The sequence below is a fragment of the Peromyscus leucopus genome, chromosome 22, assembly GCF_004664715.2.
Source record: "Peromyscus leucopus breed LL Stock chromosome 22, UCI_PerLeu_2.1, whole genome shotgun sequence".
Taxonomy (NCBI): Eukaryota; Metazoa; Chordata; class Mammalia; order Rodentia; family Cricetidae; genus Peromyscus; species Peromyscus leucopus.
Window position 1 is genome coordinate 37,999,969 of NC_051081.1, and position 20,431 is coordinate 38,020,399.

The window sequence follows — 20,431 nt, forward strand, 5'->3', positions numbered from 1 at the left end:
AGGGTCAGATCAGATGCACTGGCTTGTCCATGCATCTGTGTGGCCCGGGAACCGATATGCTGAAGGGCGAACAGATGGCATGGTTGATTCATTCAGGGCTTAGAGGCCAGGGCACAGTGGTCAGGTTTCCTGCCTGCACAGGCTGTTTACATATCCTAATGGCCACTGGTTCTGGCAAGGCCACAGTGACCCCTTCAGTACATGCCATTCCATCAAGCCAACCATATGCTCGGGTGAAATCTAGATATCCCAGCATACTCTGGGGACACACAAATCCTCCTCACTCAGTTCTTGCTGGCTGCACCATGTTCTCCACGTGATGTAAAGGCCCCCCCCTGGTCAGCTCACCGAGAAAGGACACGCAGACTTTGCAGAAGGTATGGAATTGGAACTTGCTGGCCGCCTCGAGCAGGGTCTTGGCGTTGGCGGAGTCGATGACCAGCGAGCCGGTGTAGACGAATTCCAGCAGTAACTCGAGGACATCAGCCTGCAGGTTCGAGAGCACCAGTTCCAGCTTCTCCCGGCTGCCCTGGCTGCCGTCCTGCACTGACCTAAGGCACAGAGACCAGGGATGTCCTCACCTGCCACCCCTGCGGCCACGGCCGCTTCCTCACAGGGCCAGAGCTCCCTGTACACCTCAAGTCACGCCCTTCGTCTTAGGACTCAAAGGACACAGCAATGACACACCTGAACCTAATGGCCTGACACAGGATCTGGAAGAGAAGGTCTGACCAGAGGCGCCCCAGAGAACAGAAAACCCTGCTTATCACTACTCGGCATGTCCATGCAAAAAAAGATGCAAATCAAAAAGCATGAGCTGTGGATGGGGACAAGGACCAGGACTAGCCGCAAAGGGAAACAATATGGTTCAGCTACCTGCTGGACCTGGTGTCTACACCAAAGGGTACCAGCATGCCCTGGCAAGCAGGACCTCCTGCCTCAAGCGGCAGAATCTCTCTTCCCAGCTGGGGCTCAAAGGCTCCTGATTGGCTGCCATCCTAGCCAATCAGGAGGCGTCCTTTTGAGCCTGTCTCAAAGACCCAGGGCCTTGGAAGGCTGCCCCGGAAGTCCCCCCCACCCCCCGAACCCCAACCTCTCCCAAAACAAAACATATTGTTTCCTTTTAGGCATGGAAGGGAAGCCCTTCATGACATTGCTTTGAAACTGAAGACAAGACAAGATAGACGGACAGAATGGTTAGAGCTGGGAAGGGGGAGAGGGTAACAACCAAGGACTTCCGCCACAGACAGCCAGCAGCCATGACCTGGGGCCTGGCCCGGGGCGGGGCGGGGGTGCCCTCCTGCCACATGGAACACGGGGTCAGAGGTCAGAGTGGCCTGCGTGTAGAGTGTGCATCGGGCTTGTGAACTGGGGGTGGGGGGGAGCAGGGGAGGGACACAAATATATCAGTATGTTTTTTATCTGGTGTCTACAGAAATACGAAACCATTGCAAAGGCTCTTAAGGCCTGGCAGCCGCTCCCTACAGCTGGACCTGGAAGGAAACAGATAAGATGAGGCAGAACACACCGATACAGGAGGCCAGGAGAAAAAATAATAATAATAAAAAAAAAACACCCAGAGCGTTAAGTCAGGAGGCAGGTTTCTCAGAGGCCATTGACCTGACCACCCTAGTTGGGCTCCTCTCACCAGCTTCCCTCACTGAGCCTGGCCTGACCAAGGCTGTGGCAGGGCAGTGAGCTCCATGGCCTACCCACTGACTTCTGCAAACACGCGGGGAGGCCAAGCCTCTTGAGACTGGTCCCTTGGGTGCCCCCCGGGGCAGGCAGGAGAGGTGTACCAGTGCCTGGTAGGGCAGTAGGTTGGCCAAAGAGGCTGCTGGGTGAGTGGACAGAGCACTAGTAGGAAGCAAAGGGACCTGGGTACCCTGCATGGCCACTGACAGGCAGATGTCCTGAGCCTCTCCGGCACATGCTCACTCAGTGCTCAAGTGACTTCCCACACCTGTGTTTTGCTGCTGCTGAGCTGGAGTCCCAGGCTTGGATGCCTTTGTAAGGTGTAAACATTTGTTAGCTCTCAAGTGCCCCCTAGAGACTCCATAAATTCTGATTATTCCCAGGTCTCAGAGGCCATCTGGTCAACTTTCTTGCTCCAAGTCTTTGCTGCCCCTGTGTTCATCCTAACGGCCTGGCCTCTCCTTGGTACTTCCTTAGGCTCTGTAGAAGTCATGCTGGGCCTCAGTGTGGTAGGGCTGACGGAGTCCACACGGGCTGCTCACCTTTTCCCAAGATCCCTTTTACTCCTGCCGCCAACAATGGCCCTCTCTGTGTGTCCGAGTCCTCAGACGGAGGCGCTCAACCCAGCGAAGAGCTGAGGTAGGTCTTGAGAGTATAGACACACACACACGACCCTGGCTGAGCCTGTGCTGGAATTATAGCTATAAAGGGCTAGTCTTGACACACTGCTGGTGACTGACTACCTGTGGCTTCTCAAAGCTGAGCCTGGGAGGGTGTTTGCGGGGGATAGAGCTGCCTACACTGTGAAGTATGCCAGGAAGGAGGGGTAAGCACTGGAGAGCGTTGGTAATGACGTTAAATCGAGGGGACCTTGGCCATAGATTGCATGGCTGTGGCTGTCTCTGTTGGGAAAATGATCTGCAAGAGGGGGGTGCTGGAGGCTCTTGGGACTGGAAAAGCTAGTCCCTTCTACTTGGCTATACTGGTCTTTCTTAGTAGCCTAGTTCAAAGGTCTAGAGGAGGCATGGGAATCTGGATAAACTCCCCTTGGCACACAGGTGGTCTTACACTGCATGGTTCCTGTGTAGTTCAGAGAATTGCAAGGGCCACAAAAGGCTGGTAATGAGTCTTTCCAATCATCAGTAGGTGTCTACCTAGCACTCCTTAGGTCTCTTCGCTCTGAGCAGAGGTCCCCTAGGAATGGGTAACTCCGATCATGGCTATAACACTGCATCTGTCACAGGTGAGATGAATGTTCTGTCCACCGTCCTAAGCTGGCTCTTGAGTGGGCAGCTGCTCCCCGAGGGTCATGACACAATGGTTCGAGGATATACAGAACCACAGAAACAGACTAGAGTAACACTGGGATTCTCCATCTTGGGGGCCTGGCAGAAATGTGGTGCCCCAGCACACACTGTCTGAGGGTTCCAGCAGGAGACTAGCACTGCACGAAGTTACTTTCTTCCAAGCAGGGCTGCCCAGGAGAGTTCCGGTTCCTAGGTACCGTTGCTGCTTAGCAAGGCTGGTCTATGGATGTGTCAGAGATGCCTATCTTCGACTAGTCGGATCTTGGAGAACACACTTTGAGCAGAGAACTCCTCTGGGATAAGCCGCCCCCCTCCCTCATCTGCCTCTGTGGCCAGGTGTTTGCACAGTGCACATTGGAACTGGGCACTGTCTGGAAGTGTAGGGCAATGGTGAATGGAAGGTCTAGGCTGGTGATGGACACAGTTGGTACTCTGCTCCATCCTTCTGACAGGATTCCTCCCCTGCCCCATGTCATTAGCTTCACAGCACTGGGTTTGTGTAGACCCAGGCCTCACTGGGTCCTGTGGACTTTGGCAGGCCTTGGACCACTCTTTGAGAGGAGGCAAGGCAATGATGGATCTGGTCTCCATCATTCTGCTGACCCCTAAGAGGCGTCAATCCCTCTTCTCGGTGCCTTGTTTTCAAGGCACGCCTGTGTGTTCTAGATGAGGAAGGGGACAGGCACCTAGGGAGAGAGGTGCAGGGTGTGTCCCTGCACTGGTACATGAAAAGCTCCATGTCAGTTGGTGAGGTGGGCCACTGCGTCAGTATCCGCTCTAGCCTCCCACATCACGGCTGAAGAAGGAAGGAGAAGCCCAGAGCTTAGCATTAAGCTTTGTGAAAATCAGGTTAGGAAAAAAAAATCAGTGAATTGTTTTCATCCAAATGTGAAAGAGAATAGAATTCACATATCCTACATGGTCCAATAGGCTCTGCCTTCAGCTATCATGCTCCGGTCTCTGTCCTCTTTGGTATGAGGAGGAACAGGTTTTCTCAGGCGCTGAGCATTTTTTCTCCCCACACCTCGACTTAGAGACATGCTGGGAAGTGCCAGGGATGGCAGGAGACATCACTGCCATCTTTTAAGAAAGAAGGTCACATCCTCTCTGATGGACTCTAGCTTAGGTATTAAGTGGAGGTGACTGGCCTTGATTAATATTTCTACAGCACCTGTGCATCCTGAGACATTCTCTGTGCCCAGAGGGTAAATGAAGGGACTTTGCCATGGGCCAAAGAAGGAAAGCCAGGGCAGATGATGCAGGCAAGGGGTGAGTCCGACCCTAAGGGCCACTGCTGGATTCCCTCCAAGTATGTGAGCAGATAAGGGAAGGAGGAATACCCCAATAATCGTCCAAAGGTTGTACCTCAGTATTTTTATCTCTGCTATTTTCTTAAAGACAGTGCCTCAACCCTTTGTCCCCCCACCCCACCCCCCTGCCTCATTGTCCAAAGGTAGGGTCCCAGCCCCTGCCTCTCAGTTTCCTTGCTGATCACCCTATGGACTCAGATTGGCCAACCAAAGGTCGGGCTGAGCAGGCCTGTGAATTTTGTTTTGCCCTTGGCTCGATGCTGGCCTCCCATTCAAGGGCTCCTTGGCCTCCAGGCCTCATCTGAAGGGCCCAGTCCCCTTGCAGGTCTGCACACAAATGCCTGTCTTCAAGTGGAATTCTGTCCTCCTTGGCAGGCTTTGTGGCCAGGGTCCCTAACATCACATGTACACTGCATGTACCCCCCTACTTGAACACGGCGTCAGCCCTGAGACTTCCCCTTTCTCCCTCACAGACTCTGCCTACAAAAAGAAAGCACAGTTTGGTTTTCTAGGTTGGAGAATGGATGGCCAGAGGGCCTTCTGTGTCAGACAATATCTGTATGTCAGCTAAATGCCTGAGGCTTCAGGATCCTCCTCTGTGAAATGGGGATTCTAACCGTACGAGCTCTTCAAGCTAACATATCTAGAATACTTCTTGTCACCAGATGGCAATCTTGTCAAAAGAGGGAGTGATAAAGGATGGCTTAAAGACGCTAGCTCATCAATGGAAGCCTGTGAGGAAAGAGCCTGGGTAAGGTAGGGCCCCTGGGACTGCCAGGCTGCTGAGGTCCTGGAAAAGACTTGACTGCTCTCTGGGAGGTCACACTGGGCAGACCCAGCTTTTCTGCTCACTCTCACATTGATGCCGTGTGTGTGTGTGTGTGTGTGTGTGTGTGTGTGTGTGTGTGTGTGTGTGTGTGTCTGTGTCTGTGTCTGTCTGTCTGTCTGTCTGTCCAGGCTTAATGCAAAGCTTATGATGTGGCTCCTCTTAGTCTGTTTCATGCTTCCCTTTTCTGATTCATGTACTACCTATTGCTGAGGATTTTGGACAAGCTTTGGCCAACGCTGAGGACTTTGGGTAGAGCGGCTTTGGCCCAGGAGAGACCCTGTCTGTTTGCAGAGAGGAATGAGATTTCCTATATGTCCCCTCCCATGGCTCCAGGAAAGGCGGTCACACTGAGAGGGGGGATGGAGCCGTGGACACATGACCTAGGTTGGTGGTGGAATGGAGCCCCTGCTTGAATTTCCAAGTCCGAGGTGTACAGCCAGGGGCCAGGGGTGGGTGTCCCCTGCTCTGACAGAGCTCAGCCGGGGCAGATCAGTATTGACCCATAAAAGCTCCGAGACACAGATTGTCCCTACTTCCTCACCTCTGAAGACACCAGCCCCTGAAAAGGAGCCCCTCACCCTCGGAAGTTTACCCTGGCTGTTCCAACCACCGTATGCTAAGGCTTCAGGGTCACCGATGTGAAGGGGACTAAAACATGGTGACATGAGCGGCTCTCTGACCATGAAGAATTTGGGGGCCATGTGGCTCACAAAGATAACATCTTCCCGGGAGGATCTGGCTTCCCTCCTTCCAAAGCATTTTGTTGGCAGCCATCAGCAGGAATGGCAACATGGACCCTGTGTGGCCAGGACGGAGAAAGGAGATTCAGAATGGCTGCGGACAAGCACAACTCCACCTTCTCTTTTGCTTCCTGAAGTTACTTCATGCCTGACTACCTCCCGCTAAGGGACTTGGGTGCCCTTTAGGCTCGAAAAGCATGGCGTGCCCTGTGCTCTCCTGGCCATCTTCCCCAGCTCCCCTATGACACTAGACTGTTGACCCGCGCTCTTCCTTTAGGACCCTGGCACCTCCTCCTCTCCTGTCCTGGCATTCAGACCTGTAAAGAAGCCTCACCAGGCTGGTCCTGTCCATCCACACTGACTGTCACCTTCAACATCATTTGTGACCAACTTCTGGTTTACAGGTGGTAAAAGCCTGAGGCCTGAGAGCCAGGGTGTGGCCAGACCCGAGTCACAGGATGAGTGTCAGAGTCAAGTGTAGGACCCAGGTCTCCTGACTCCCTCTTTCTCCCAGCAACTGCTTGGATGGAATGCCCATCCTTTCCCATCAGGGCTGCTGATGTCATTGGGTACCTCCTCCTCCTCCTCACAGCAAGCCCGGGAGGCCAGTGGGAAGGCAGGACCTGCTCACATCTGCCTCTGGGGAGGCCACCTGTTCCTGTCCTTGGTTCGTATCTGTTTTTGCCCCTGCCCTCCTTGTCTGGAAGGGCCTTCCTCCTCCTCCTCCTCCTCCTCCTCCTCCTCCTCCTCCTCCTCATCTGTCCAAGAAGGTTCCTACCTATCGGAGTATTCCTCCCTGTTGTGAGGGGGAGTTTGGCTTTTAATGTCTCTTCAAAGGCACTTAAAGGCTTCCTTTCCCCACATGGTTCTAGTCCAGGGATGGACCACTGCTCTGCTTTTACTTCATTGTTCTGTAGCCCATCTGGGTCAGGGCCCAAGGTTCCCAGATTATTTAGCTAGGTTCCTGCAGCCAGGTGCTAGCCACTGTTCCCAAAGTGCCCCGGGACTGGAGAGGTCACTGGACACCTCTTCCCCGAGACGTGTCTCTCTAATCCCTCAGATACACAGAAACCTAAGCACAGGGCGGGCAGGAGACGGAGTTGTCCAGGAAATGGGAAATGTCACAAGGAGCCCTGCCCCTCCTGTGTGGCACAGGGACCAGTGAGGCTGAGTGGGACCTCACACACCCGGCGGCCTGGCCCTACGCCAAAGGATACAAGGGACAAGGAAAGAGATGCCATCCTGAAACAAAACACAGTCGCTCTGGGGTTAGTTGGCAAGTCCAAACACAGCATTGGAAAGCAAGCAGAGGTCCTGTCCTCCCACTCTGAGCTCTGTCCAGGCTCAGCGTCCGCCCCGGAGAGGCTGCAAGGCAAAATGAGCAGCGGCATTAATCTGCTGATGGGTGAGAGAAACGTGAGAGTTACCCTGGGCTGGCCCCTCGGCTGCTCTCCCTCACTAAGGAGCTAGGAGGTGGCCCTGACATCTTTGCAAGGGTATGAAACAAAAACAAAAAACAAAAAAAAAATCATTTATTTTTTTTAAATCAACAAAATGGAAAAAACAAAGATATTCAGGCACTGTTCACATCGATCCAGGTAGAAATGAAAAATGGCCAGATAGGGCCAGGGTAGGCCGAGGGAAGGTGAAGGCTGAGAGACCGTGTTTAGGACACACCTGGTCTGCACTTAGGGCCCAGGGTTCAAGCATGAGGCTTGGCCTGCACACTCTTCTCCCTGACTCAGGCTGGGCAAGAGCCGTTCCTGGGGTGCCTGGTGTCCCTCTGTGGGGATGGCCTGTTCAATCATAGGCTTTCCTGGTACTGGGTCCACACCCATCCACAGTGGTGGTGATGGATCTGGGGACCCTGAGGGATGGAGCAGTGTGAGATGGTCCCTTCAAGTGGAGTCTATGGTTCTCTTAGTCTCAGGAAGGGCTTTGTGCTCTGCTAAGGACATGGGGTTTGGGGGGAGGTGTGTGGCCTACTGCGGGCTAGCTCCTGGTGGCCGGTGAGGCAGTGTGTGGGGGCAAGGGCAGCGGCTGCTCTGTGTGTGTGTGTGTGTGTGTGTGTGTGTGTGTGTGTGTGTGTGTGTGTTTGGGGGTGTGTGTGTGGGCACTGGGGAGGGGGAGGAGAGATGGCTACTGGCTCTGTGACAGGGAGTCACGCTTCAGGAACCTGTAAGAGAGGGGAGAGGAGAAAAGCCACACAAAAGCGTCCTACGAAGGAACAGACCCGAGCTGGAAGGAAGGCAAACCTTTGAATCAGGTCCTTGAAATACAAGCTGCAGGAAGCTAGAACATTTTGGTGGACTTCAAACTCTCTGCCTTCAACAACAATTTTCAGGTCTGTAAACGCTTTCGCTCGGCGCTGCTGGTTCAACTCCTTCAACATTTCTGCAGAGTAGAGAAGACAGACAGGGCCAGGTTCCCATTAAGAGGTTTTTTTTTTTTTTTTTTTTATTTGTATTTATTTATTTTTATTTTTAATTAAATTTTTTTTTCAAGAAGTAGAGAAATAGAAATAACTTGATATTGTTTCTTGGTAAGGCTGGCTGAACACCGACAGGCAAGAGAGATCACAAACAATGCGTAAACAAGCGGCCACTGAGAGAGGGGCTACATAACCAAGGGACTAACAACTTAAAAAAGCAAAACAAAACAAAACAAAAAAACCCAAATATGATTAAAAAAAAAAAAACCAAACCCAGATATTGAAAGATCAGGGAGCAGAGCGGGGAAAGATTCCCATACTGACAATTGCGAACAGAAAATACCACAAACAGCTTAGAAAGAAAAAAAAAAACACAATCTATCCTAAAACCATGGAATAAGGTCTCCAAATGCCAGTGGTGCCGACGTATCGAGTAAAGCGTGGCATTGTGATGGAAGATGGGCCGGACGTGGTCCAGAGGGACAAAAGCCCACCGACCCTGCAAAAACAGCATCCCCTCTGTTAGACACGCAAGCCACGGCGTGGAACCATGTTTCCTGGGAAGGGAAGCCGGAGAACAGAAGGGCCCACCGAGGGCTTGGCAAGTGCCTCCTTCCATCTCACACTTTCGGGGGGGGCTTCTGGGGTCAAGCAAGCAAGCGTGGGGTGGGGTGGGGTAGGGTGGGGTGCAGGTAGGGTTGGGTGGGAGTGTTTCTCTGCCTCAGCCCCATTTTCTAGGCTAGCCTTCCAGGACGCCCAGCCTTGCCTGTGCCTTTGACAATGGCAAGCTGCTTTGCAGCCTCCATAGGTCTTAGGGGGAGGGACTTGGGGGTGATTTCCTGCCCCCAAGTGTATACCTACCTTTTGCCTGGAGTCTTGGCCACCTGGGCTGGCACAGACAGAATCCAGGCCTGTGGGCTCCAGACCTAGGGATGTCAACATCTTCTCCCAGACCCACCCCAACAGCTAGAAGGAAGGAGGAGAGAAGAGCCCGCCAGCCAGCCCATTTAACTAAGGTGTATTTTTTTCCCCAGGCAGATGTTAGGGCCTCTGGATAACCATCATTTCTCACTAGCCCCATCCCATCTGGCTGCAGCCAGGGCCCCTCATGCTTTGCCATATCTTGTGGCTGGACGTCAGAAGCCTAGACCCTTGTGCCAGGGTGAAGAGATGGCTGTCATCAGACAGGTAATGACAGGAAAGTCCCCTTACTATCACTCGAAGCCCTTCACGTCTGTGTTGAGCTAAGCTGGCTTTCTAGAACTACCCTCCGGTGTTCCTTCCTTCACGCCTGAACACAGGGTCAGTACCAGTTGAATGCTGCGATACCCCTAACTCCTATTTCCTATTCTGGGTTTCTCACAGGGTAGTTAGGTGTCCCTGGGTGAGTTACCCCAGCCTGTGGCAGGTCTTCTCTCTTTCTGAGCCTCTCTTTTTTTCCACAGAGACCAGTGGGGTCACATGACCTATAGTCCAGCTCAGGGAGGAGAATAGGATTAGCAGCCTTGGGCGTCCGGCAGGTCTTCCCTCACAAGGATACACCGGGCTTGGGCTCTGCCGAGGACTGAGGTCTTAGGACTGTCCCCTGGGCCACAGGACAGGCTAAGCCCTAGACCCCTAACCAGGCGGTAGGCTGACTTGCAACTATGGGAGCGTGCTCACAGGTGTGCCTGTGGAAGTCTGGCTGGGCCCTCCACCTTCAGCGGGACAGAGAGACAAGGCTGGAGGGTGTGGGCATGGGTGAGCCGGAGAGTGACAGGGATGCCTCAGTTGGCAGGTGAGGACCGCGCCAAGGAGCCTTGAGCTTAATTCTGTAGCACGCATGCGCGGGTGCTGCCGGGGATGGCGTGCAGGGAAGTGGAGAGGTTAGCCGCCGCCCCCAGTGATCTGACAGCCAGTCAGGACGAGAGTGATTTAGGAAACCCAATGGGAGGCACGAAGACAACCTATATCCAGAGACCTTGAGTTTGGAGACGGAACTGATGGGGAACCTGCACTCTGCCTTCTGGGAGACACGCAGCCTTGAGAAGGTAAAATAATGGATTCCCAACAGCCCCTGCTCGTTGAAAGCTAATGATGTAGCCTCTGGTCAGCGCCTACTGTGCCCAGTGTCACTGAGGTAGATTCAAACCACCGTCGATGGGGGAGTCCTCCCATGATCTCACAGCAAGATGAGGAGGCCTAATGGACACTGGAGGGCAGAGAAAGCGTTCAGGCCTTGGCTGCTATGGGATGGGGGGTGGGGAGGGGGCGCGGGAAGGGACCAGAGGAAGAGTTCGGTTTGGGGTAAGCCTGTCGAGAAAGAGGGGGTAAGGCACAGGTGGTCGTGAGAGGCCCGGGCTGGAGAGGCACCTATGGGGCTCAGGGAGGAGGACCTGTGGGGCCCCGGCAGGGAACCTGTAACTTGTGATGCTGGGATTCTTACAGGGCCTGTGGCTGAGTGAGTCTGGTGGATGATGTCATTTAGGAGTGAAGAGATGGCTGGAGGTAAAGGTAGGGGACAATTTCAGGGGAGGATCCCAAACTCTTAGAACTTTAAAATTTTTTTTTTCAAAATTTAAAAGTGTGTGTGTGTGTGTGTGTGTGTGTGTGTGTGTGTGTGTCCATCCCCGTGTCTCCCCACATGAGTGTAGGTACCTGCAGAGACCAGAAGAGGGCGTCAGATCCCCAGTACCTGGAGTTACAGGCAGTTGTGAACCACCTATTATGGTGCTGCCAACTGAACTCTGGTCCTCTGGAGGAGCAATATGCATTCTCAACTGCCTAACCTTCTCTCTCTAGCTCCTGGGTCCTCGTTCTTATTCTGGATTTGTCATGGGGTAGTTAGATGGCCCTGGGTGAGTTACCTCTACCTGGGGGGTGGGGGTGGGCTCCAATTAGTAGCTCTGTGGCTCCCTGGTCATCATACTGTGTCAGGAAGCAGATTCAGTCCCGTGTGCTTATGGAGTTAGGGAGTGCCAGGCCAACATTCCATTCCTGGACCTGCTGTGTTCTGATGTTTTCAAAGGTTTTTCCCTACAGGTCAAGACTCTAGCCATATCCCTAGTCCCAGCAGCGACACTGGCTGCACCAGGAATCCCAAGTCCCGGTCCAGATCGGGCAGGTGTCCGATTCAGATTCAGGCGGCACCGCTCTCCACACGCGTTTTCTGTGCTCTGCAGCTCTACCTTTTCAGAAATCTGATTTAATAGTTGGGGACGATTATTCACTTCCCGAAGAATTTTTCAATTTATGAAAGTGCTCACCAGGGGATTCCTTTTCACAGCAGGCCCCATGCATTCCAAGTATTGATCAGTTGGTATGTGCTTGCCACTGCCTGCAGAGTTGCTGGCGGGGAGGGTGGGCATCACAGTCTATCCTTGTCAGAAGCACACCCTGAATCCACAGGAGGAAGACAGGACCTGCTGGCCTGGGTGAAAGCTGCTTGACTTCGTCACCCTTGTCTCACAGCCAAATAACCCTCCTGGATTTTTGAGGTGGCTCTTGGAAACAGTCCAAATAGCTGGGCTTGGTATGGGAAGGGCTGTGGGATTTGCGTGAAACCCGGATCAAAGGCTGGGTTTTCAGGGCTCTCGGCAGCACCTTGCACCTATGAGATTCAGGTTGGGCTGAAGACCCTTGGGTTCTCCCCTGTTAAAGACTCAGTGGTACCACATGTGTGAGGGGGGCCTGATAGTCTGAGCCCACGTGGAGGGCCATCGCGTTGGCTTCCATTCCTGCTGGCTGGCATTTGGGGGCATTTCCCGGTCTTCATGGTTTTGAGTGGGATGCCTCACCCCTATGCTTACAGAACTGGCTGCCCTGTACCTTGATCTCCCCGCCCCATCAGGGGTTCTTCTCCCACTAAGGCTACCTGGCAGAAAGCACATGACCAGAGAGTACTTCCCAGTTTCCAGCCAGCCTCCTTCCAAGCCACCTCGACGCTGTGGCTCCACACAGCGGACAGCCACAGGCCTCTGGTTAAATGACCCCTCCAAAGGTGAGCAGACGGAGTCAAGTGTCCCAGCTTCTCCATGTTCCTTTACTTTCTAGTGACGTCCCCTCCCCGTACCCCAGGCAGTACCTGGCTTCCAAACGTGTTCCTCTCTGCCCAAGTCCTTCCTCATCCGGCTGATCACCATGGGCTTTCCATGCCAGTCCTGATAGCATCTGGTCCCAGGCCTCCTTGCCTCTTCTTCCTATAGCTCTTGCCCTCTGCCTCCTCATGCATGCTTTCAAAACATCCCAAGCATAATTACACTATGCCTTGTAATTATTTATTTACACGTCTGCCTCTTGCATCAGACATTGTGTGTGTATGTGTGTGTGTGTGTATTTTTCTTAACCTGCAGCACTCAGCTCAGGGCCTGACATGTGTGTAACCCACATAGTAAGTTGTAAAAATTCTCTGCTATCAAGAGGCAGAGGTCATTTCCCACCCTTTGAATCATGGCTGGTCTTATGCTTTGCTTCGGACCACAGAGTGAAGTAGAAAGGACCTCATATGGGTGCTGTGGGATGGTCTGTATGTTAAATTGCTCTGATTGGTCAATAAATAAAACACTGATTGGCCAGTGGCCAGGCAGGAAGTATAGGCGGGACTAACAGGAAAATTGAGACAACAGGAAAGTGGAGGGAGACACTGCCAGCCTCCGCCATGACAAGCAGCATGTGAAGATGCCGGTGAGCCACGAGCCATGTGGCAAGGTATAGATTTATAGAAATGGATTAACTTTAGATGTAAGAACTAGATAGCTAGAAGCCTGAGCCATTAGGCTAAACAGTTTAAATAATATAAGCGTCTGTGTGTTTATTTTATAAGTGGGCTGGGGTTTGGCGGGACCCGGAGAGAAATTCTCCAGCTACATATGGGTGTTAACCACAGCCTCAAGGGGATCCATTTGCTTTTGTTACCTCTGGAGATCCCTGCCATTACCTCACACAAACTGGGGGTAGCCTGTTGGAGGATGAGAGACAGACGGCATGGTATGGAGATGAGCCATCCCAGAGTGTCATGTAGACTGGCCGGCCTCTGCCATAGCAGCCTGACCTAACCCTCAAATTGCCTAGCCAGAACCACAATCTAAATAAGCAAGTTTCCTTTTTAAGCCAGGGTGTTTGAGAATTGCCGGTTAGCTGGCAAGAGTCACTTGATCTGGAAGGCAGGAATAAATGGACTCACGAGCTCAGAACTGGCCTGTGTCAGTTTTCCCTGTTAGTTTGGTATGAGGTTAATTTAAAAAAAAAGAATTGTGTAGACATTCCATCGTGCCCAGCTCTTATGTGTGCAGTTTAGTGGTGATAAGTATACATACACTGTTTTACAACTCATTTCTAGGAACCCTTTCCAAATTGGAACTGTATATCCATGAAACCATAACCCTACTTAGCCGCCTTCTCCCAGTCTCTGCCTACTTCCTGTCTCTGTGACTGACTTCCCTGGAGATGTCCTGTAAGTGAAAACATACACATTTGCCCCGCCTGGAATTGGCTTATTTCACTTGAGCGCCTTCAAGGTCTGTCCACACTGTGCCTTGTGTCAGAATTTCCCCCTGACTTCCATCCTATGGTAGGAATATACCATTTAAGAACCCATTCATATGTGAGGAGATGCTTTTCAGCCGTTGTGACCGATCCTGCTTCTTCCATACAGTTACAGGTATCTCGAGTCACCCCGGCCTTCAGCTCCGTTATAATTGGTTGAGGTGAAACAATCCCATTAGACCCAGCTTTGCAGGGCATGAGAGGGACTGGGGGATGCCAAGAGGGGTCTGTCTGGAGCTGCGTGCTTGTTTAGAGGAGAATGAGACCACAGAACCAAGACCGGCGAGGATGCTGTAGCCAAACCTCTGCATATTTTTCACCAAATGACACGAGTTATTTGTCAGAGACTAATGGGCTCGTTCCAGCCGGTCTAGAAGGGCTGTCCAAGGCGGTAATAAAGAGAAAGGGGTGTCAGATATTAAAAGGCAAAGAATTCCAGTGGCTTGGCAGCAGAGAAGTCCATTAAATCAGAGCCCCGAGAAAGGTGGTGCAACCGAATAATTTTTTTTTTTTTTCCAGAGCTCAAGCAGGAACCCAGCTAGGTGATAAATGCTCCTGGTTCCATTGGCATTTATGGCACATATATGATAAAGGACCCGAAAACATTATAAACTCAGAGCAGTTGGGAAATACACCGGGAAAGCCCAGTGAAGACTGTCATGCATGCCCAGAGGGTAATTCATCTGGGAGCGCAGAAGCTGGATGAGAGCTGACACTGTGGGGACAAAGGAGGACTTTGCACACACAGCCCCCTCAGTGGGTGCTTCGTATCGCCACGCCATCCACGAAGTACTTGGAGCCAGCTCTCCTTACAGCTGCTTTGAAGTCTTCACAAAATGAGCGGAAGCATCCCCCATCTTGCCCCGGGCCGGTGTTCTTATCCCCAGGCCCAGGGATCGCCCAGGGTTTGCCAGTTTGTGCCTGGGGAAAACGTGATGTCACCACCGAGGCACTACAGTCTGCTACCATAAGGGCCCTTTCCTCCTCTGCGGGAGGTCCTTACTGTTAACTCCGCTCTGTGAACTCACAGAGCCTTCCAGGGTCTGTTCTTTTATTTACAGCTTTATCATCTCTGTCTCCACCCTCTCAGTGTATGCCCAGCACTTCCTGCTCTTTTGACCAAGTCATCTCTTACACTTAGGGTCTACAAGTTCCTTAAGCCTCAGCTTTATGCAGCATCCTCTAAGGAGTCTCACAGAGTTCCCTCAGTCACATCATGCTTTGCCCTCTCCTGTGGTCCCAAGAGACTTTGCTGGTACCTCGGTATCAGGTAGAGATCTTTAGTTGCCTCATTCCAGAGGACTCTATTGTCTACCCATCTCCTCCCCAGGCTAGGCTCTTTAACCCTGGAGTACATGGCATCATGTTGTGTGCACACATGCATGTGCGTGTGCGAATACACCCCCACACCCCCACACACCCCTACTTTCTTTTGTGATCTGAATTCAAGTGGGCTACAGAACACACAGGGAGGTGTGGGGAGTGATCAGAACATCCTTAAACACAATTCAACCGAACTAGTCAAAAGATCTAGCTGTGTAGAAGCAGATGGACCCATTGTAGAAGTCAAGCCCTCTCTAAGCCTAGGAGATATCAATGCTAAGAACAACAGTGGCAAACCCACAATTTGAAGGGTGGTCTGTCATTGCTAAAGCCTAGCCCCATTCAGGATTTAGATCTCTGGGAAGAGACTGAATTACTCTGTTGAGCTGCAGTTGTCTAGAAGAACCTTAAATGACCAACTCACTCGGCTGACACTGAGCAGCAGCTGTGACCTTGACACAGAGTGGCTAGAGAAAAGCGGTCCTTTTAACACTCTAGGTTCTAGCCACCAGGATGGTAAGGTTTACCCAAATGTAATCCAAAATAACCAATTGCATGAATCAACAGATCATGCCTGAGGGGATCATTTGGGAAGGAATTAGGGGAGGGTAAGGGTAGAGTGTTGTAGAGTCAAAAGCTTTTCAGAGGGGTTATAATCCATCATGGTGGACAAGTATGGCAGTGGGAACATGGTGTCAAGATGGCTGTCAGGAAGCAGACTGAAGCAGAGAGCGAGAGGGAACAGGAAGTGTGGCCAGGCTATAAAACCTTAAAGAGCACCTCCAGTGACGTACTTCCACCAGCAAATTTCTACCTCTGGAGGTTTCCATTCTATTCTCAGCAGCACCACTAACCGGGGGAGCACATGTTCAAACACATGAGCCTACGGAAGACGTTTCTCATTCACACCACCACAAACGTCATGACCCAGATCCAGCCCAAGGAACCTGGCCAGATGGTGGTTTCCACTGCAGGGTGGTGAGGTAACCTCTGGATAAGCAAGGAAGGCTACTGGACTATCCTTGGGGCTGCAATCAGAGAAGTGCCTGGCTAGGTCAACATTAGCAGTGGTTAGACCTTATCGCCTTCACTAAAGACTCTGACCCACCTTCTCTCCCTCCCTCTCTCCCTCCTCTCCCCCCTCTCTCTCTTGGTTTTTTGAGATAGCCAAGGCTACTCAGAGAAACCCTGTCCTGTACTTCATTCTGAGACCAGGCTGGCCTTGAACTCAGAGATCTGCCTACCTCTGCCTCCTGAGTGCTAGGATTAAAGGCGTGCATCACCACCTGGCTAAAGATGCTTTTATTTGGTTCCTTTTTCTTCTGGAAGGTGGATGAGCCAAAGTAGGAAGGACATCGGGAGGCTATGGGGCCATTGGAAGCCGGCATGGAGGGTGTGGACGGGGCGAGTGGCAGCCAGTGACATTTAGGGGAGAAAGGAGTCCCTATCATCTTTATATGATCTAAGAATACAGCTTGGCAGCAAGGGGAAGTGGTGTCTTGAATGACAGGTTGTAATGACAAGGGGGCGAGACTCATATGGTCCCAGGGATTAAGTTGAGTGGGGGTGGGGACCTCACTCTTGTGTTCTCATAAATGCTCTTGTCTTTATGAAATGTTTGGACCTACAGTGTATTTATCAGAGGTTCTGTTTCTTTCCCACAATGGGGCTAGGCTTTTGGGAAGTGGGGGGGGGGAATTCTTCACTGGGGGTGGGGTGGGGTGGGGGTGGAGGCTGAAGTTAAGAAGTCATGACAGTTACTTGGCGCCAAGAGGCAAGTTCAGAACCTTGGAGAGTTACACGTACCCGGTAGTCCAGATAGAGAGCTAGCTAATGTGGTTAGGGAGCGGCCTGGAACAACCTAACACACCCGAGGCTGGGAATGAGACTGGGGGATAGGACTTCAGAGGCTGACTGACTCCCCGAGTTCCAAGAACTGGGAGTGGCACCCATACCCACTGGTGTATTCCTGAAACGTGTTTTCTGTGCGCTGGATGCTGCGGGTACTGGGGGCCCGCCAGGGACACGTATGAATGAACACACATACAGCCCAGGGGCAGTGCAAGGTTTACTGGGAGACACACTGATACAGCTATGCCAATGGGGATAAGAACTGAGCAGAGGAAGGAATGCCCGGTTCTGCCCGGGGAACCCAAGAGGCACCGAAGCAGGGTGCTTGTCTAAGAAAGACTCACAGGGATTGCCCCAGGTGGCTGGGGTGCAAGTTGAGAAGGCCCCAAGGTTTGAAAGAGCCCATGCTATCCTGGGAGACACCAAGGTCACTGGTGGCTTTTATGTGCAGGTGACCTAGGGAAGGCCGGTCAGGAAGTGAAGGCGTAACTTCTAAGTCACCAATGGAGCCTTAAAAGTACAGGAGGCAGGGTGACAATGTGGCTCAGTGCCTAGAATGCGTACAGCCCTGGGATGATGCATTGCTTTGAACTGACTCACTGTGGCCTGAGGTGCATTCATGGGGCCAGCTCTGGGCCAGGTCCTGGAGGAAAAGGAATCTACTTTCCATGATGAGAATACCCAGAGTCCCCAAAGGACTGGAATTGTGGTTGATCTGGCTCTGTGGCCTCTATTCTTGCCCCAACCAATCTCCAGCCCAGCTCCTGGGCTCCAGCCAATCCCTTCCCTGTGATTTTGTTAGAGATGGATTCCGTGGCTGATATCCCAGGCTCCTGACTACAGACATGCCAGTCATTATTGCTACTTATTGCAGGGTCTATGGATGCTGGAAGAGCACAGGTATGCACATGGATGTGCAACAGTCACAGGGAATGGGAGGCTTAGATTGGCCTTCAGAGTGGAACTTATTACAGGTAGAAGAGAGGGGGAGGTTCTCAGCAACCTACACACGAAAAAGCTCAGGGCCTTGCATTACTATATTCCAAGTATGGACAACTGGGGAAGGAGATGGTAAGAAATGAGGCTACTTGTACAGGTTGACATCACCAGGAAAGGTTAAATAAGCTATGGTAAGGAACCTATAAATCTTTAAATGTGTGTGTGTGTGTACATACAAGAGCTCAGGTGTCTCATGAGTCCAGAAGACTGTGTCCCATCTTCTGGTGCTGGAGGTACAGGTGGTTGTGAACCAACCAACTTTGGGTGCTGTGAGCTGAACTTGGGTCCTCTGCAAGAGCGGCAACCACGCACCATCTTTACAGTCCCCAGAAACCCATAGATCTTAAGTCTAGAGATGGAATTGAGAAAAGTTACGTAGATGGCCTTGGGCACAGAGAGTCGGGGGTCTGGAAGCTATCCGTCTGGAGAGATGGAGCATCTTCCAGCAACACTAGTGAGCTGTGAGGGAGAGGCCTAGACCAAAGGGGACTCTCGGGGAAGCTGTCAGAGGACTTCCGGATTCCGTGTGGAGTTGGTTTCAGGGGGTTGAGGAGACCCTGACGACTGTCTCCTTCGCTGGCATGTATAAACTTGAAACGTCTTTTCCCAAAGCACAGTGGAGAGCTGGTACAGCCACCACATCCTCCAGTACAGCACAGCCCTTGTGTGGACATAGGCCATTATGTGACCTATTTCCTCTGTCTGGGACACAGTGGCTGGGGAGGGGAGGCCTGTGAGAGCCCTGCTTCCCTTTCATGACCCTGCATTCCCAGAGGGGCTGGCTCCTCAGTCCCCTCACCTGCCTGTCTCCTAGATTCCGACATAAGCTGGATGTGGGGTATTGAGAGGGGTGCATGAAGGTCTTCAGGGATCTGCTCCCAATGCAGACCTCAAGAGTAGGTTGGAAACTGAAAAATGACAGTGACCTGGATGAGGAAGTGGTGTCCTCACATAAGGGACAAATAGTCTTAACAGTCAGGGACCCAGCCTTGGAGTTTAAATTCGCAAGCTACAGCCCACAAAACTTCATTTTGTTAGATACCTCTTGCGGATCTAGTTCCTCAAGCATCTGGTCAGTCGGGTTTTGGAAAGTCAGTCACCCATTCCAGTAAGAGGGCAGCTGTCAATACTGGCTCAGGGATGAGGCGAGGGCAGGCAGAGGGGAGACAGGAGGAAAAGGGAAATCCTTCCACAGGTCTCTTCCATCTGCTTTGGTGCAAGTCGTCATTTCCAAAGCGTCCCGACAGTCACCATTCCAGCAAATAGATCAATAGTTTTAAAGGATTTGCAAGAATTAGTGAACCAGAGCTGAGAGTACAATCAGTTCAAGGACCCAAATAAAGAGGGGGATGAAACAGAAACCCCAAATGCCAGGGGCTAACAGCAACTCTAGATGCTACGGAGCTGGGATTCATGGCGGCCTATCAAACTGGGGGACTCGGGGGTGGGAGGGGAGAGTGTGTGTGCACTTGTGTGGGGCCGAGGCACAAGGGCCCTTTCCTGCCCACCTGTGTCCTCCACAGTCTCCTAGGAGACCGTCTATCCCGGGTTCTCCATTCGTGTCCACTTGCCATCTGTGGGCAGGTCCGGTCTGGGAACCATATAAACCTCCCACCCATCCGGGGGCGATGAAACCCCGGGGTCTTTTCTGGTCTTTCACAAAGCTAATGGTCTTTTATATCATACAAGTCATGTCCGTTGTCATTCCAAGAATATTAGGGGATCCTAATAAGGACAAAGATGTGCCTCCAGTGAGTGGGTCAGGCCCTGTAGAGAGTGGAGGTCAGGCATGCTAGCCAATGGGACAACACAGAGGTTGGTGGGGAGCCAGAGCCTCATAGGGCTGGGGATGGATCAACTCAGAGCCCGAGAGCCAGCTCACCCACCCCACCCATCATACTGGCTACAGTCCATAGTGTTTTTAATCATGTGATGTGGTTGGTACCCGAGGCTGGAAAGAATCAGCAGGGGGGTATGGATACTCCATCACTCTCTTGTCTTTGGTTGTGTCTCTAATCCCGTGTCTACGGCAACTCCTTCTTCTATCCAGTTCTGTCTTCGGGGCAAGTGCTGGTGGGTAGAAATGCTGATTTTCACCATGTATCTGAAGTCACTGGTCCCCAGAGCCACTCTGGACACAGCCACAGGGGCTGTGCTCCAGGTGGACAACTTACTGTTGGAGACCCCAGAGGCACAAGCCGGGAGGCCTGTTTGGGTACACAGTCTGGGCTCTAGGCCCCGCTGGATCAATTTCGCTAGCCTGGTACTGTTTCCAGTCCTGGATTTAATCCCCGCTCTTTTTGTCCAGGTCATTTCCCTGTGGGCCTCTAGCTTGGCGATCAGCTTTTCCTGGGAAATGGACTTGCCAAACTCTATGCTAAATTCACAGACCGACCTTTCACAAACTCATGGGGTATAGTTGC

General features: G+C 52.1%; 1 protein-coding gene across 1 annotated transcript in view; it reads right to left on the reverse strand.

Moving 5' to 3' along the window:
- The window catches only part of Klhl29 (kelch like family member 29), a 309,174-nt gene that overhangs the window by 17,189 nt on the left and 271,554 nt on the right, over window positions 1-20,431 (reverse strand). The window contains exons 6-7 of the mRNA XM_028875573.2: window positions 8,137-8,275; window positions 349-551 (exon numbers count right to left, since the gene is read on the reverse strand). Of these exons, the coding sequence (XP_028731406.1) occupies window positions 349-551; window positions 8,137-8,275 (342 nt within the window). The remainder of the gene's footprint in view (window positions 1-348; window positions 552-8,136; window positions 8,276-20,431) is intronic.